General features: G+C 44.3%; 1 protein-coding gene across 1 annotated transcript in view; it reads left to right on the top strand.

Annotated features, from left to right (window-relative positions):
- Positions 1-2782: 2782 nt before the first annotated feature.
- SAMC1 (S-adenosylmethionine carrier 1) overlaps positions 2783-17980 on the top strand; it is a 124045-nt gene continuing 108847 nt past the window's right edge. Inside the window, exons 1-3 of the mRNA XM_087667736.1 lie at positions 2783-2920; positions 3027-3131; positions 3219-3301. Of these exons, the coding sequence (XP_087523862.1) occupies positions 2902-2920; positions 3027-3131; positions 3219-3301 (207 nt within the window). The 5' untranslated portion in view covers positions 2783-2901. The remainder of the gene's footprint in view (positions 2921-3026; positions 3132-3218; positions 3302-17980) is intronic.

Genomic DNA, 17980 nt, shown 5'->3' with positions numbered 1-17980 from the left:
TCCAATTGATAAATGTTTGATTTGATGGTGGCTAAATTTCATGCAGAGCTAAGAAGCAATTAACCACCAAATTTTAAGTAGTACATGACATCATCAACCGTTGAGATCATAGAGAATGAGAGCAATAGGTAATAATGTGAATTGTGCCATAAAATCTAGGATTGGAGCAACATGTAGATGCAAATCTAAGAATGGAGCAACTTTCTAACCTCTTGAGAAAAGATGATGCTCCACTCATTGCACCCCTCTCACCAAGCCTCTCGCAAGCACTTTAATGTATCATTGCTCATATCCCTATCATTACCATAATTTAAGTAGACCATCACAATACCAACCTTCACTCATTCTCTGCCCCAAGAACTCCTAGGTCAATGAAAGAATACCTTATGTAGCAAGCAGAGATGTATGCATTGAAGATGCTCTAACAATTTAATGTGCTCAATGCAATCAGCTTTTAGCTCAAATGGCCTTAAGGACAAGTGTGCTTTAACAATGGTGGAGCCATATTTGATGTACGACAATTAGTTAGAAGTATTTGGAAAGAAGTAAAGGATCCCTTGTGTGGTTGCAGAAGAAGGCTCAAGTGTATTTGCCAAGTGTATGCAATGTTTAGAAAATTATGTGCTAATCAAGGATGCCTCATTGTGATTTATAAGGCTGGCATAATTGACTTATACAAACCAAGCTTATCACATGTGTATGAAAAATATGAGATCCAAATATCTACAACTATTCACAAACAATTTCTTTACCTATTGCTCTCCTAGATTTTCCTTTCAAGCTATTTTTAGGCACTACTTAGGTCCTACCTTTATATTTCCTACATTTTAGCTATGTACAAAGGGTTTCTTTCAACCACTTTTCTTTCTTGAACATCTTAACATAGCCCACCCTCTGGTTTCAAAGTATTCATCCACAATAACTACAATTAAAGATCTTTTGGGTTGAATGGGAAAATAGAGAACCCCCTCTCCAAATACAATCCCCATGGATTTCCTTTATGCATGGGCCAAGACAATTACTTTAACTCAAAGAAAATTATTTCCCAGAGCAAAGAAAAATGAAAATAATGGGTCAATGAATTTGATTGTGCGCCATCCATGCATTGGATCCTCATAGCCTTATGTGATAACTTTGGGTTTTTTAGGGAATAAAGACTACACATGGTCTTTCACGTTGTTCTCCTACTTAGGAATAAGATGCTATACCACACACTCTTTACAAAAAATCTAGAAAGAGAAATATGGACATCATCAAAGCCATAGACTCACTTAGCCCTAGAATGCTTCATATATAAGCCAAATAATTCTAAGAGTGATTGCATAGACAATGTTCTGTAGCTTTAAAGTGTCTTGGTTCATCCCTACTTTATATTCAAAAAGTGCACTTTATGTTGAGAGTAATATTTAGGCCTATTTGATTAGCCCCTTTTTGATGTCTTAGAGACTCCATGTCTTGCAACGTTCCCCAAATATGTGATGGATGGATTGTGGGTGCATTTGCAAAGTGGGAAGGGGGGCAACTTGCTTCAAGTCTAGCTTTAGTTTGCACTTTGTACATATGGATCCCATTGTAAGCCTTTCAAGCTCTACAAGCTCTATTCTTTTAGCTCATATTATCATGTTCTTGATAAACTTCTCATCTTTTTACTTTCAATTTCATTGATTACCCAAAATAGTATGCTCTGTGTGCCACAAAGTATGTATATGCACTTTTGAAAGTTGTTGTCCATGTGGGTCTATTATCAATCTTTTGGTGTACCTCTAGTCTGTTCTTAAAAGGTGCTTGCTTGTGCTAGGTGAACATGGCTATCATCATGAAGTTGACTTTCCTTGTATGCTAACATTGAACAATGCTTTCATATGAAAGTGGTTTTTATATTTTTAATGCACTTTCAAATTGTAAGATAGTTCCTCCATCTATTTTCTATATACTCTTGGTTTTGGCTTTGGTAGCTCTCAGACCTTGTCCTTATTGCCAAATCTCTTCTCCTCTTTGTTTTCAAAAATCACCCCATTTCTTTTTCTAAGAATTGTGCAATGTGTTAGGTAGGTTAGCAATGGTAGTTAGGGAGTTGGCCCACACAAGCTAGGTGAGTACACTCACTCGCTTTATGCTAAGAGCTAGGGGGTAGAAGGTGGGGATGGGGAACTGGAGGTAGGATACTAGAGGTGGAGGTGGGAGGCCATAGGGTAGGAGGATGGAAGGCATGGGAGGTTCACACACACACACACACACACACACACACACACGCACGCACGCACGCACGCACGCACGCACGCACGCACGCACACACACGTGCGCACACACGCACAAAGAGTGAGAAGGACATGAGGTTTCCACAAGGCAAGCAGAAGTAAGGGAAGTGAAGGTGCTATGCTGTTGCATGACAACTTTGCTTCTCTTGCATTGTTGTTTCGTAGTAGATCTATGTGATAAGTTGCCATGTACTCACAAGAAGCTACTGTGAAGTAGTCTAGGGCTCCTTGCATGCAAATGAACACTAGTACAAGTCTAGGTAGCTTGAGTCAATGGTCCTTAGGAATTGACTTGAGCTTTTCACGCATGCACCCAATCGCCTTAGTAGCTCACACTTTAAAGAACATAGTAAGTATAAGAACTTAATAAACACCATAGTAAGAACTTAATATTGAAGATTAACAAAGGGGAAGAAAGAATTCAAAGAAGATAGTAGGAAGAACTTAGCAAACACCATCGTAAGAACTAGATAAATAATTCAAACAAGAGATTAAGAAGAGCTGAATAAACACCAGAGTAAGAACTTGATAGGAGCTTGACTGCTGGGTAGAAGAGTAAGGAGATAAAGTAGTTTCCCAGAAGAGGAAGGAGATATAATAGTTTTTTGCATGCACAAGCTCGCTTACCCACAGCGAGCGAGCAATGTCAGCACTCGACGGCGGTATGAGAATGGCCATCTCCGTGGACATCAGAGTCTGTTAAAATGCAAGGAGCTTATCATTCCGTGTTGCATTCGCTCTCTCAGTCTTCTTATTTGATGTGCACAGATGAAAAGAGGAGCCCCTCGGATGCTCTGCAAGTCGCACTTGCCTCCATGAGCGTTCCCTCTCAGAAGAAGCCGCTAAATGTCAGCTTCCTTCGTATCCTATTCGGTAAAGGAGACATCCCTGTGTTTGTTAGAATCTAAACTTTTGGTCCTCTTCAGAGAGAGCTAAGGAATTCTTGTGCTGCTTATGCAGAGGGAGCAGTGGCAGGTGCCACTGCAGGAGTGGTGGTAGAGACTGTTCTTTATCCAATTGACACCATCAAGACACGACTGCAGGTAAGGAGGCATCACTAGTTGCTGTAATGCAATTGAACCTAGGTTGGATTTTGACAGGTGGGCTTCGTCTCGTTTGCAGAATTATTTAATGTAAGGGTCTGCCTAATCTGGACATGCTTGCATGAGTCATCATTGCTGATCATTTCTGCCTTGATTCTGATCAAATTTGCCTTTCACTTGTAGACAAGCATGAGCCGTCAGTGCTGCTAATGGCAGCCTTGATTCTGATCAAATTTTCTTTTCACTTCTAGAAAGCCATTGTTAAAAGAATGAAGATTTACCTCTTAAACCCAGATAAAGCCCCTAAGCATAAATGTTTGTTTTAATATCCTCGTATTTAGTTGGGCCCAAAAAGGTCCCCAAACACAAGAAAAAGCAAACGAAAAGAAAGAAAATACAAAAAAAAGTATAAAGAAACCACTTTCGTCTTCTTTTCTTGCTTGTTCTGTTTTAGATTGCTCGTTTGTTCCGAGGTACTTATGAGGTTAATCTAAGTTCATATCTATGTAAACCCATAAATTCATCAATGTATAAAGGGGATAGTCCTCAAATCAAGGATTACCTTAAAAATGATAAACCACATCCGTATGAGAAGTTTTCCTATCACCAACATAGTATCAAATGAGAGCTTTGCTTTTTTGACAAAGCTCTTGTGTACAGTTTGAAAAGCTGGGAGGCTAAGCTCAAAATCTGGATGCCATCATTAACAGCCCAAGGTTATGTGCTCAATAGACAAAGATTTGTTGGATGATATTTAGCCATTTTGAGCCAATTATCTTCAAGAGATTTCTTCTCAAGTTGTTCAAGTGTAAAGAAATGGTATTGCAAGCTCATAAATGCAAAAGTGTATGACAACACGGAGAACACAATTTATAGGATGCTGAATGCTACTGAATGAGTAATGAGTATGAAGATGATACAATAAGTGGGCCTCGAACCTCTGTGTCTCTTGGACTTGGGGGGGGGCGGGGGGGGTGCAGAGGCGGTTGAAGGAGTGGCACAGTCACAAGTGATAAGGAACATGGATGGGGATGTGATGGGGACTACTGAAAATATGGGATGGGTGTTGAGAAACCAAGTCATTCAGTATAGTTTTCCTCCTTCACTTGGTTTCCATTTACAGCCCCAAAAAGCCTTTTTGGGTGCCTCCAAAGAGTCGGGATGCCACCCAAGAGACTTAAGTGGGCGCCACTTGATACAGTCGGTTATTATAAGTATGGCAATGACTTCCCTCATTCTTCATCCCACACATTCATTCCTTCTGACACTTTGTCACTCTCTTCCATATTCTTCTCTCCTTTCTCCATCCTCTCCACTGCCGTTCATACCCTCGTGAGGAAGGTATTACGGTTTGTGGCTCTTGCATCCATCTCTACCTGGCATTTTGCAGCCTACATCTTTTGGCATGAGCCCTCCTCACCTGGTGTCATCATCGGGCTTTGTTTGCAGCAGTTTCAAGCAGTTTACAACAGGTTACACCCTCTTTATCAGCCCTATATGAGATGCTTGCGATTTTGTGTTCTCTTCACTCTTCAAGGGCTGCCTAGCAATCTATCAGAGTGAAGCAATGTGGAAGAGGATGACCAAGACACACACAGAGAGAGAGAGAGAGAGAGAGAGAGAGAGAGAGAGAGAGAGAGAGAGTAAAACACAGAAAATTTGTAGTGAAGAGTGCTGTCTATGGATGCAAATTTATACTTGGGTGCATAGAGAATATTTGTGTATATCTCCACCTCGAAGATCTCAGTCCCCGTCAGCCCCGAGGGCAGTCTCCATGGTCTGCAGCCTGAAATCTGTAAAAACAACTCTCGAAGACTGCTGAGATCAAGGCCAATAAATAGGCTAGGAAAAATGCCAAAAATAATGCAAGGCAAATGGACAGCAGCTGTTCGACTTGCATTGTCCAACTACAAAAAACTTGACTGTGCATGTGGCACCTGCACTCCTTGACACCTGTTGTATGGACTGACTGCCACGCGGACTGCCCAGAGAAACTACTGCGAAACTGCTCAGATATGAATCTGTGTGTCTAGGGAGGAATGCCAATCTCTAACACCCCTCTTAGATCCTGGACATGGCAGAAGGCTAAGGGATCTGGAGTGCAGTTGAAGTAAAACCTGGGGAAGCGCCTTGGTAAACAAACTTGCAAGATTGTCCTCTGTCTTGCAATAGACCAGGGAAATGGTCTTATCTAGGATCTTCTCCCGATTGAAATGGTATTGGATCTCAATATGCGTCGTCCGAGTATGAAACACAAGATTCCTAGCCAATGCAATGCAACTCTCATTGTTGCATTGTAGAACAATAGGACTTACTTGCGGGCAGCCAAGCTCCTCCAGGAGTCTACGAAGCCACACTGTCTCACATGTAGTAGAAGAGCGGATACTTCGCCTCGGTCGGGAAGAGAGGGCAATCGTGGGTTACTTCTTGCTACTCCATGAAATAGCACTAGCATCCAAGGTAAAACAATAACCTGTCGTGGACCTCCGATGATCCATTTCACCAGGCCAATCTAAATCACTCCATCTTGTAAGTACCAAGGCTGTAGCACTTGTATCAGCGGGATAATAGATCCCAAGATTAGGAGTCCCTTGTAGGAACCGCAAAATCCTCCGAGCAGCTTGCCAATGCACCATCTTAGGTTCACCCATGAACCCGGCCAGCATACCTACAATGTAACATAAGTCAACATGGGTATTAAGAAGCTAGATCAAGGAGCCAACCAACTCTCTATATGAGGTAGCATTCACCAAAGGAGAATCGGAATAAGCTGTAGTCTTCTAATTCGGGTGGAGTTGTAAGAGACTTGCATCCCTTCATCTCACATGTAGTCAAGAGCTCTTGTACATACCGCTATTGGGAAAGAAAGATCCCCCTCAGAGTTTGATAGATCTCATGATCTAGAAAGAAGTGAAGAAGTCCCATATCGGTCATCTCAAACTTCTCATGAAGTGTTGCCTTTGTTTGCTCGACCATCTGAGTATGGTCACTTGTCATAATCAAGTCGTCCATATAAAGGACAAACAATACACAACCTCCACCTGAGGTGTGTACATACAACTGGGGGTCAATTTTGAAATGCCGATACCCTGATGTTTCCTAGAGGAACGATTCAATCTTCTCATTTCAAGCACGGGGAGCCTGCTTAAGGCCATAGAGAGCCTTCCGTAACTTATACACCTTACCATTCGAAGAACTGAAGCCTGGAGGTTGCTCAACATAGATCTCCTCCTTCAACTCTTCATTTAGGAAGGCAGACTTCACATTCAGACCGGCCATCTCCTATGGCTAGCCAAGGCAAGAACTATGCAAATAGTGGCCATCCAAGCTGTAGGGGCAAAAGTATCATGGAAATCAATGCCTGGGGGTTGGGCAAAACCTTTAGCAGCAAGGCGGGCCTTGTGCTTGTCCAATGTGCCATCATTGTGGTACTTGGTCTTGAAGACCCATTTGACTCCAATGATCTTCTTATGAGGAGGCTTTGGCATAAGATACCAAGTGCCATTCCTCTCAATTGACTCCAGCTCCTGCTCCATTGCTTTCCATCAATGATCATGCTATAAAGCCTCCTTGACAGAAGTGGGCTCCCAATTTTGCATGATACGAGTCATCAAACAGTAATTAATGTAAACAAGCTCAGTGTGGTGTGCTTGGTTCCAGTGAGAACACCATGGGCCATCTTGTGGCTACCGCTTCAGGGATTCCCTCAATCCTTGCATTACGAAGAGGGTCACGAGCCCAACGAGGAGAAGGCCAGATCTCGTCGCTCTCCATCTGCTAAAGTTTTTCGAAGGTCCATCGATGGTAGGGAAGGAATCGGTGAATTCGGTGGCTGAGCACTAAGCTTCTCATTTGAACAAGAGTCCTCAAGAGGCATAGGCTCCAAAGGAACAGTTGCTGGCGCCTAGCTATGACCGGGATCTCCAAGAACATTGTTTTCCACACTCCCCTCTAAGACTGGAACTTCTATGAACTGAACATCATGGCTTGTATAGACATCCCGCTTAACAGGATCATACAATCGGTAGCCTTGAGATTGCGAGCTATAGCCCACAAACACCTGTCGTTTGGAAGTTGCTTCAAATTTGTCACGTTGTGTCTTCGGGATGTGAACATAGGCATGACACCCAAACACCCTGAAATGAGAAACATTTGGCTTAAACCCAAAGTACGTCTCATATGGAGTCATACCAACAACGGAAATAGGAGAACGATTAAGGATGTGAATTGCGATAGCCACAGCCTCAGCCCACAGACATTGAGGTGTCTGATGATGCTCCATCATGGTAGGGGCCATCTCAATCATAGTGCGATTCTTCCGCTCCAAGATGCCATTCTCCTGAGGGGTGTTTGTATTGGAAAACTCCTAGTGAATACCACGATCTGCACAAAAACGAGCAAGCTCATTAGAAACAAATTTTGTGCCCTTATTCGATCGTAAGGTCTTCAGCTTCCGGCTTGATCAGTTCTCCTCAAAGAGCAACCAATCCTTAAAGTTGGAGAAAGCCTTCGACTTCAACCTCAAGAAATAAGCCCATGTCATCCTGTTGTAATCATCCACAATGAGCATGAAATACAAGCTTCCGCAAAGGGACTCTGTTCTCATTGGTCCACAAAGATCGGTAGAAACAAGCTCCAAGGGTGCGGAAGATTGCCTCGAAGCCTTGCTGGGAACAACATCACGAGTTTGCTTCCCACGGATGCAGGATACAGAAGGTTATTGGCTCACCACAATATCTGGCAAACCTTGAACAAGTTGTCCCTTTGACGCCTTCCGAAGGTAATCATAATTAGGTGGCCAAATCAGGCATGCCAAAGCTCGGATTGAGTTTGCGAGGTAAGAAGAAAAGAAGTCAAGGCAGAAGAAGACCGCAACTTGTAGACTCCATTCTCCTCATAACTTGAAGAAAGAACCTGTCTTGATCCTCGATCAAGAATTTGAAAAGAATCCACATCAAATTCTACCAAGAGGCCGAGGGCACAAATCTCGTGCACTGAAAGTAGATTGTACCCCAAGGTCGGCACATAAAGTACCTCGGATGTATGGGCACCACCATGTCCATCTGGAATAGCATGCATGTTTCCCCATTTTTGTATAGTAATAGATGAACTGTCATCAATGAGAATTTGGCCATGTGAAGGCCGCAAATGAGCAACACCTGCTGAAGGAGGAGCCATGTGCTAGGAGGCACCACTGTCAACAATCCACTCCCGAGTGTAGGGGGTTGTCAATGGAGCATCAGAAGCCGTCAAGGTTGAATCCTCAACCACCTCTAAGTGGAGGAAAGTAGCTGATGAGGGAGTAGCCACCGCTCTGGAATCCTTTGAAGATTTCTCATTTTTCTCCTTTTCCTTCTTCTCCTTGTCAGGGCAATTCTTCTTCTAGCGACCTATTTTGCCATAAATGTGACAAGTAGACTCCATTTCTTTGTTCTTCTTAGATTTGTCCTCTTCCTTCTTTTGGTCCTTCCCCTTCTTTTGAGAGGATTGACCAACCAAGGCCTCAGATTTAGAAGCATTGGTCCCTTTCAATTGCAAAAACCACTGAAACAGGGCGGTAACTATGAAAGAAGAGTTATCACCATGTCTTTAGAAGTGATTATCTTCCCTGCGTTTGGAACTTGCATCTAAAGTTGCCTTAGCTTATTGATATGCTCTCACATAGAAGATGACTTGTTGACACTCATGGTCCGGATTTGTACTTTCATAGAGACTCGCTTCATGATAGTCATCTGATTGTACATCTGATCAAGCTCTAGCCACATCTCTTGGGCCAGCGTCAAATGCTCAATACGAGAGATAACAACTGTAGTACATGAGAGAAATAAAAATGAGCGAATGCAAGCATTGAGTTTATCCCAATGTGCTTGAGTCTTTGCCAACTCCACCTTATCATTGGAAGAGAGTTTAGACTCGTCTCGCGAAGAAGGACGATGGATAGCCTCCGTAACAAGCTCCACCAAATCATAGGACTCCAAAATGGCAAGCATCATGACCCGCCAGATGTGGCACTTCTTGCCATCGAGCTTTTGATCTGATGGAAGAGCTGGTAAGACAGGCACCTTCAGGTCCATGATTGCTTGAAACTATGGCTCAGCCGCAGAAGACATCTCACCTACAATGCTTGCACAAAACACCAAGAGCAGCCCCCTTTGATTGTGAGAATACAGCCTGTTAGGGCTCTTGTTCGCTCATCCCGCTCCTTGTTCACCCGTCGGAGGCGATGAAAAGGTAAAATCTGCACTTGAAGGCCCAAAACACAGCCTTCTTCCTTCTCTAACAGCAAAAACCAGCAGCAGCTTCAACAAGTCTTCTCCTTTCTCGCACACCCACGCTTGCCTCAGCCTTGTTTTGATGCCCAGCCCTCCTGCTCACACTTGAACGCTGAAAACACAGCCTTGTGTCGTGCTGAAATCTCCTCTTCAGATGGGTCAGTCCTTCAATGCTCTGATACCATGTTAGAGTGAAGCAATGTGGAAGCGAATGACCAAGACAAAGAACGAATACAAAGAGAGAGAGAGAGAGAGAGAGAGAGAGAGAGAGAGAGAGAGAGAGAGAGAAGGATCGTTCAAAGGGTCCTTCTGCTAAGTTGGCATTTAGAAAATCTGCAGTGAAGAATGTTGTATAAGGATGCAGAAATATACATGGGTGCAGAGAGAATATCTGCGTATATCTCCACCTTGAAGATCTTAGTCTTTGTTAGCCTCGAGGGCAGTCTCCATGGTCTATAGCCTGAAATTTGTAAAAACAAATGTTGAAGACTGCTGAAATTAGGGCCAATAAATAGGCCAGGAAAAATGCCAAAAATAATGCAGGTTGGCTGCATTTAATGCGGCTGACTGGACAGCAGCTGTCCGACCTGCACTATTCAGTTGCAACAAACCTGACCGACTGTGCCACATGGCACCTGCACTCCTTGCCGCTTGCTGTACGGACTAACTGCCATGTGGACTGCCTGGAGAAACTGCTCTGATCTGAATCTGTGTGTCCGGGGAATGCCAATTCTAACACAATTGCCTGTCTACAGCCACTTACACAGAGAGATCTTTTGGAGATATTTGTGTGTTTTCTTTCTCCAACTGGCTGCCTAGCAGTCACCTTGATAGCAACCATGATCTCAAAGAGATTTTAGCATATCCTTCATCTCTGATAGCTCATGAGGACCGTGTTTCACTCCCTCTACAGCTTGTTGTCCTTTCCCTCGGGCATCACCATGCAGCATTGCCTTTGATATCCTATTGCTGGAGGATTGTGTTTCACTCCCTTCACCATGCAGATTCCCTATAGGTGCTGTTGCTTGATTCAGACAGGACAATGCAGTTATCTTCAGAGCTTTGGCTCTGTTGTATGAGCTTGATTCACTTAGCATGATTCAGTGATTCATCATGCATCATCTTCTTTTTTGTGTTTTTTGAGTTTCTCTTCTCTCTCAATGTTTGCTATACACACTGTGTTTCCCCCCTACAAAACCTACTCTCTCTTTGGTTTGCTTTCACAGCGGTCATATTTTGACATGGTATTAGAGCGAAAGGCGCTAAGAGAGCCAAAAAGATCCTCTGCTTTGGAGAAGGTAGAGACAGGTTGCGAGAGTTACCCTTATCTTCTTCTCCCACACCCACACTCCCTTAATAAGACACATCCAATGTACACCAAGTCCTTATGAGCAAAAGGAGAATTAGATCCAATGGCTTCTACAGCCATATCTTGCAGTTTTGCAGTCTGCTCCATCGAGAGATAGTGATTGTTGGATACTGTCTTCTCGTCAATCTGCTTCTTCAAGAGATAGAGGCTATTTGACTTCTTTCTCTTCTTGGGCTTTGCAGTCCTCTACTAAGAGATAATGATTGTTGTCTACCCCTTGCTCCCCAAGAGCTATCCATTTCCTCACCTCCCTTGTCTTGCTCCATGGATAGTGATTCTGACATGGGCATTGAGGAGATTCTGTGATACCACTTCCTCCACTTCCTCTTCTACTCCTAGCCTTTGTTTTGTTGGGTGTAAAGGCCCTTTTGCTACTCCTATGTATATATTTAGTTGCACATGTGAGCACACCCTTGTGGGTGTGAGTGTATCGTACCCTAAGTATTGTTGAGAAACATGGATCTTGAACAGAGTTTAGCTATGGAGGCTTGAATTCATAGGTAAGAGACATGAAGAGTGATGACTAGACACAAACTTTCACTCAAGTGAATTAGGTTCCAAGATAGATTAGCTTGGACTCATGAACACAATCTTGAGTGGAAAAGAACACAGACTCTAAGTACAAAGTACAATAGCATTTTTTGAAAGGTCAACCAAGTACATGCTTTTATAGCTTTTCAGCTTCTCCACTCTCCTCACTTTGCTTATGGGATTCTGGGCATCTCTCATAGAGTTTCTAGAGCATACATATTTTCTCATATCTTCCATACAAAGCCACTTATGGGCACACATTCAGCCTCTATGGGCATACTTTCAGCCTCTATGGGCATACATCATTTGATTTTTCAACAAGTATAAATACATTCTTTAATTCTTTTCGTGTACCACACTGATACACACCCATCTTGAATCTCCTCTCTATAGGCACACTCTCTATTGCTGAATACACCTCCTTTGATGCACACTCTACTTGAGTAATTCCGCTCGTGCCCTTCATGTTTCAGTGGAGCCCTAGATACCTTCTTCGGCACCATCGGCTACATTTCCTTCGTCTTTTGATGATTTGGAGGCCATGATCAATGAGTTTCTTAGTTCCCTATCTCTCCTAGAGGGCGATTCAACGGGGGATTCAGAGGGGGCTTATCTTTATCCTTTAGAGGGGGATCCCATTCCTTTGGCTTCAGAAGGGGTCCTTTCTCATCCTATAGTTCTTTACATACCTTGTTAACAACCCTTGGGGTGGTTGACATCTCTATGCCACATCATCCATTTCCTCATCTATTTACTCATTCTCTTTTTACCATTGACATCTAGGCTTTATAGGTTCTTTCTAGTTTGGGGCTTTGGATGTTTTAGCCATAGCCTAGTGGCTAGGCCTTTGTATATCTTCCGGCTTGGAGTAACAAAGCTTCTAGCTTCCTCCCAAGGTTGAGTTTTGGGTTCTATTAGCTCATCATGTCTACTATTCTTCACTACATGCTACCTTACAAGTGGAACACTAGGATCCCTGGGTTGATCTTCTTCTCTCTTGCACTCCTCTTTTTCGCTCCTTTTTGGGCTTGAGAAGGGGTGTTGAGAAACCAAGTCATTCAGTACATTTTCCCTCTTCCATTCCTATTTTAGTTTCCATTTACAACCCCGACAAGGCTTTCTTGGTGCCTTGTGAGAGAGTCAAGACACCACTCGAGAGACTTCAGTGGGTGCCACTTGAGACATTATGTGCCTATAAATATGCAATAACTTACCTCATTCTTCATCCCACACATTCATTACTTTCTGACACTTTATCACTCTCTTCCATATTCTTCATTCCTTTCTCCATCCTCTCCATTTCCGTTCACACCCCGTGAGGAGGACATCACGGTTCGTGGTTTCTGCATCCATCTCCACTTGGCATTTTGCAGCCTACATCCTTTGGCATCAGCCCTCCTCACCTAGCGTCATCATCAGGCTTTGTTTGCAACAGTTTCAGACCGGTTACAGCAGGTTACATCCTCTTTATCAACCATATATTAGATACTTGCGTTTTTGTGTTTCCTTCACTCTTGAAGAGTGCCCAGCCACTTACATGGAGAGATCTTTATCAGATATTCTTGCATTTCCTTCTCTAGCTAGCTGCCCAACAGTCACCTTGATATCAACCATCATCTCAGAGAGATTTTTCATTCATCACCATCTCCTTCTATGTTTTTGGAGTTTCTCTTCTTTCTCAGTATATTTCGTATACACACTATGTTTCCCCTTGCAAACCTTACTGTCTCTCCAGTTGCTTTCATAGTAGTCTTGTTTTGACAACGGGGGACGGGGACGATATTAAAAAGTTCAAAATATATGTAAAATTTTAATGAAAATTTTACATTAACTTTGAAATTCAGAATCCCACACGATGAAGATGGGGCTGGCAATGGTGAGAGTACTTGGCATTGGTTGTAGAAAGGTAAGAAGTCATGGGGCTGGTTATGGATAGATGTTTGGCTGTACACAATTGTGGGGATTGGCTGCGGATACGTGAGAACTTGGGTTGGCTGCGGATACGTGAGAACTTGGGTTGGCTGCATACAAGCGTTTGCATTGTCAATGAGTAGGATGAACTTTTCCACAGAGCACCTTGATACTTGCATTTGTAGTTGGCCATGATGCAGGTCAAACATGCCAAATGGGTTGTGTGAGTTGGCCATGAAGTAGGTCATAGACATTTGACAGCCCTGTTACAAAACTGTTGTCACATTCCCATCACAAATAGCTTGAGCCCTCACGTGATGCTTCTCATCCCTGTCACCTTGTGACACTTGCAAAAGTGACATCACAAATCACCTTCTTCACTGAGGGTGGAGCCTTAATAGGCAAGGGCTTGAAGGCACATGATGTTGAGAAACCCTTGACCCTTTACCCGCAGTTTGCATTTTTGCGTTTAGGGTTTGCAGCCCCAAAAAGGGGCGCCGTCCTAGACTGACTATGCCTATTTATAGGCCACTCTCTGATTCATTCCTCACGGCTGATTCATGGTGCCTCCGTTTTTAGTCTTTCTCTCTCCTGCAGGCTGTCTTGCTTGCGTTTTTAGTCTTTCTCTCTCCTCACATGCGTTTTTCTACTGGTTGCAGTCTCTTACTGCGGTTCGTGCTTCACACTGCCCTCGCACCCCTTGAGGCGGACATTGCGGTTCATGGTTTATGGTGGCTGACCTCTTCCTTCTTTTGCAAGGCACACTCGAATCCATGGCTTCTTTACCAATAGATGACTAGACTATTGGGTGCTTCTACTGTGGCATCACTGGACACACCACCAATGCTTGCCGACTTCGACCCTTGCTCCCCATTCCCCGGGAATATATGCGTCTTCCACTAGGCACTCCTTGTGCCACCTCTCCTTTCTGGGCCACAGAGAATGTTCTACATCGGCTATCAGAGTACTATGCTCAAGGCAATAAGAGGCATTCTATGCGCACTAAGTCCTTTCGAGCACATGGAGGATCGATTGGCACTACGACCTCCTGGAGATTGTCGCAATGCCAGCGGTAGTCTTCTCCCACTTATTTTTAGGTACAATGGCTTCCACGACCTATAGATCTGCAGTCCGCTCCATTGAGAGACAGTGATTGTTTGATACCGTCTCCTCGTCAGTCTGCTCCTTCGAGAGACAGTGGTTGCTTGCCTCCTTCCTCTTCTTCGGCTATCCAATTTGCTTCACTGAGAGATAGTGACTGTTGCCCACCTCTTGCTCATTTTGAGCCCTACTCTTCCCCACCCTCGACTACTCAGGTTCGAGAGGCTACCTTTGGGAGCTCTTCGGCACCCCAGATACCTTCTTCGGCACAATCGACGGTACTTCCTTCGTCATCAGACATTTCGGAGTCCGTGATCCATGAGTTTTTGGATTCTCTATTTACTTTAGAGGGGGATTCAAAGGGGATGTTATTTCTTTGCCCTCAGAGGGGCCATCTACTTCTTCTTTGACTTTAGCGGGGGCTCCTCCACCTCCCACCTTAGAGGGGGAACCTACTCCACATGAAGTTTTTCACCCATCCTCTACTTTCTTGGGGTGGCTGTCTTCGATCAGTCATGTCTTCTATTAATACCCAGGATCTTCAGGTACCACCTAGATTGGGACCTCGGAGGTTTAGCTGCAACTTGGTGATGAGGCCTTCGTATTCCTTCCAGCATGGATGCACGGAGCTAGTGGCTTCTCTTCCGAGGTTGTGTTTCGGGTTCTCTGGTTCACTCTGTCTATTGGTCTTTACTGCAGGTTCCCTTTCCGGTGGAAATCTTGGATCTTAGGGGCCCTCTACATCTTCTTGCCTTGGTCATTTGGTCAGCATGGAGCCACCTCCCAAGATTGAGTACAGGCATATCCTTATGGTTCTCGGCACCACACAAAGTCCGACATTCCTCCTATGCATTGCATGTTTTCATCATCTTTGTACTAGGGAACTTGGACATGTAAACAATTTTCCCACGAGGGACACTGTCCAAGTGGCACCTACTGCATGAGCATTCTTCAGCATGTAGCATTCCATCTCCACCTCACTCTTCTCTTCTTCCCCTTTTTGGGCCTGAGAGGGGGTGTTGAGAAACCCTTCACCCTTTACCCGCACTTTGCATTTTTGCGATTCTGTGTTTTGCGTTTAGGGTTTGCAGCCCCAAAAGGGGCGCCATCCTAGACTGACTGTGCCTATTTAGAGGCCGCTCTCTCATTCATTACTTACGGCTGATTCATTCAGTCCGTCACCTCTTCTCTCCAGCCTCTCCACTACCCTCACACCCCTTCAGGAGGACATTGCGGTTCGTGGTTTGTGGCTGTCTTCATCATCTTCCTTGTGCTACGACACCCTTGTTCCCTTCTATCACATTCACTCCATGATTTAGAACTTCATTATTCCATTCATTAGAGTTTCTTATCTCTTCTCTTCTCTTCTCCATGTTTGCCGAGTTCACTCGGTGTTCCTCCTCGCAAACCCTACTGTCTCGCTGGTATGTCATCTTTTGACACATGAGCACTGTGCGTGACTGTCACCTGGATATCTAAGAACGGGATGCTCATCACCCCCCCTTTGTAGCTGGAAACTCCATGAACTGAACATCTTGACTTGTGTACACCTCTCGGTAAGCGGGATCATAAAGCTCGTATCCTTGGGATTGCAAGCTATATCCCATGAACACCTGTCTCTTGGAAGCGAGCTCTTTTTCTTTGGGATGTGAACATAGGCATCACACCCGAACACCTTGAAACAAGAGACATCTAGGTTCTGGCCAAAATAAGCCTCAAAAGGGCCTATATTAACCAGAGCCGAAGTAGGGGATTGATTAACGATGTGGACAATGGTGGCCATTGCTTCGGTCCAAAGACATTGAGGTGTTTGCCCGAAGCTCCATTTGTTAGCATTAGAGTCATCCCCTGGACAGGCTGTGTTAGGGTTTTTGCACAGTTAGGGTTTGGTAGAGCAGACAGATTACAGAGCCATGTCAGCAGTATACAGAGTACAGTGCCATGTCAACAGCCAACCATGTCAGTAGATTGCGTAGGTGCCATGTGGCAGCCTGTAGTGTAGTCGGATAGTTTTTGGCATTATTTTATTGCAGTCGACTGCATTTAATGCAGCCGACCTGTTTATTTTATGCCTTTTATTTTTGCTTTATATAGCAGTCCTCCAGCACATTGTTGGTACATTATTCATCTTTTCAGATTCTGATCTTGAGATTTGTTGGCTGAGACAGACTGTGCTCAGGCTGACGGAGATCGAGGTCATCAAGTCGGAGACATACGCAGATATTTCCTCTGCCACCTTGTGTATTTCTGCACTCTTATATAGCATACTACACCGCAGATTTTCTGCGCTAACATTGTCTCCTTTTCTCTCTCTTTCTTCTCTCTGTGTTCACTCTCTCTTTGTCTTTGTCCTACGCTTCCGCATCGTTGCACTCACTGACATGGTATCAGAGCGGTGAAGATGGACTAACTGAGGGCTGAACCTATCTGAAGAGGAGATTTCAGCGCGACACAAGGCTGCATTTCTAGGATTTGAGGGTGAGCGGGAGGGATGCGCATCGGATCAAGACTGAAGCGAGCGTGGGTGTGCGGGAAAGGAGTCTAATTGGTGAATTTGCTACAGGTTATTGCTGTTCGAAGGGGAGGAAGGCTGCGTTTGAGGCCTTCCATTGCAGATTTTACCTTTTCATCGCCTCCGGCGGGTGAAGAAGGTTTGGGCAGCAGAGGAATCAGTCCTAGAAGGCTGCGTTTTCACAGTCAGAGGGGGTTGCTTTTGCGATTGTGCAGGTGTTGCAGGTTAACATGTCTACAAATACTGATTTAGAGTTCCACGTGATCATGGACAGGAAGGTGCTTGTCCTACCGGCTCTTCCAACGGATCAAAAGCTTGATGGTGACAATTACGGCATCTGGCGGGTGATAATGCTGGCCATTTTAGAGTCTTATGATTTGGGGGAATTGGTGATGGAGGAGATTAACAGGCCCTCGGTGAGGGATGAGTCCAAACTCTCTTCCAATGCTCGTGCAGAGTTGACCAAGGCCTAGTCTCATTGGGACAAAGTGAATACCAGGATTTGATCTTTTCTGTTTTTGTCTTGCACCACAGCCATGATAGCTCACATTGAGCACATGACGGTGGCTTGTGAGATATGGCTGGAGCTCCACCAGATGTACAACTGGATGACCCTGATGAAGAGGGTTTCTTTGGAGGTGCAGATGCGAACTTTGTCCGTGAATAAGTCTTCTTCGCTACGGGAACACATCAACAAGCTTCGGCAGCTTCAAATGCAGGTTCAAAATGCGGGGAAGCCTATTTCCTCCGAAGACATGGCGATCACTTTACTATCCCAGTTGCTGCCACGAGTCGGTAGTTTTTATTCCGCTCTTATTGCATCAGGGCGGGAGTCGACTCTTCGGTGGGAAAAGTTGGTTCCTATGGTCTTGGACCAGGAGGAACAATTGAAGGGACAGAATGCTTCCAAATCGGAGGCATTTATATATATATATATATATATATATATATATATATGTGTGTGTGTGTGTGTGTGTGTGTGT

The sequence above is a fragment of the Lygodium microphyllum genome, chromosome 26 (assembly GCF_053477565.2).
Source record: "Lygodium microphyllum isolate KBCC chromosome 26, Lygodium_microphyllum_v1.1.10, whole genome shotgun sequence".
NCBI classification, from domain to species: domain Eukaryota; kingdom Viridiplantae; phylum Streptophyta; class Polypodiopsida; order Schizaeales; family Lygodiaceae; genus Lygodium; species Lygodium microphyllum.
Note: the sequence above shows the minus strand (reverse complement) of the source record. Positions and strands in the feature narration are given on the sequence as shown.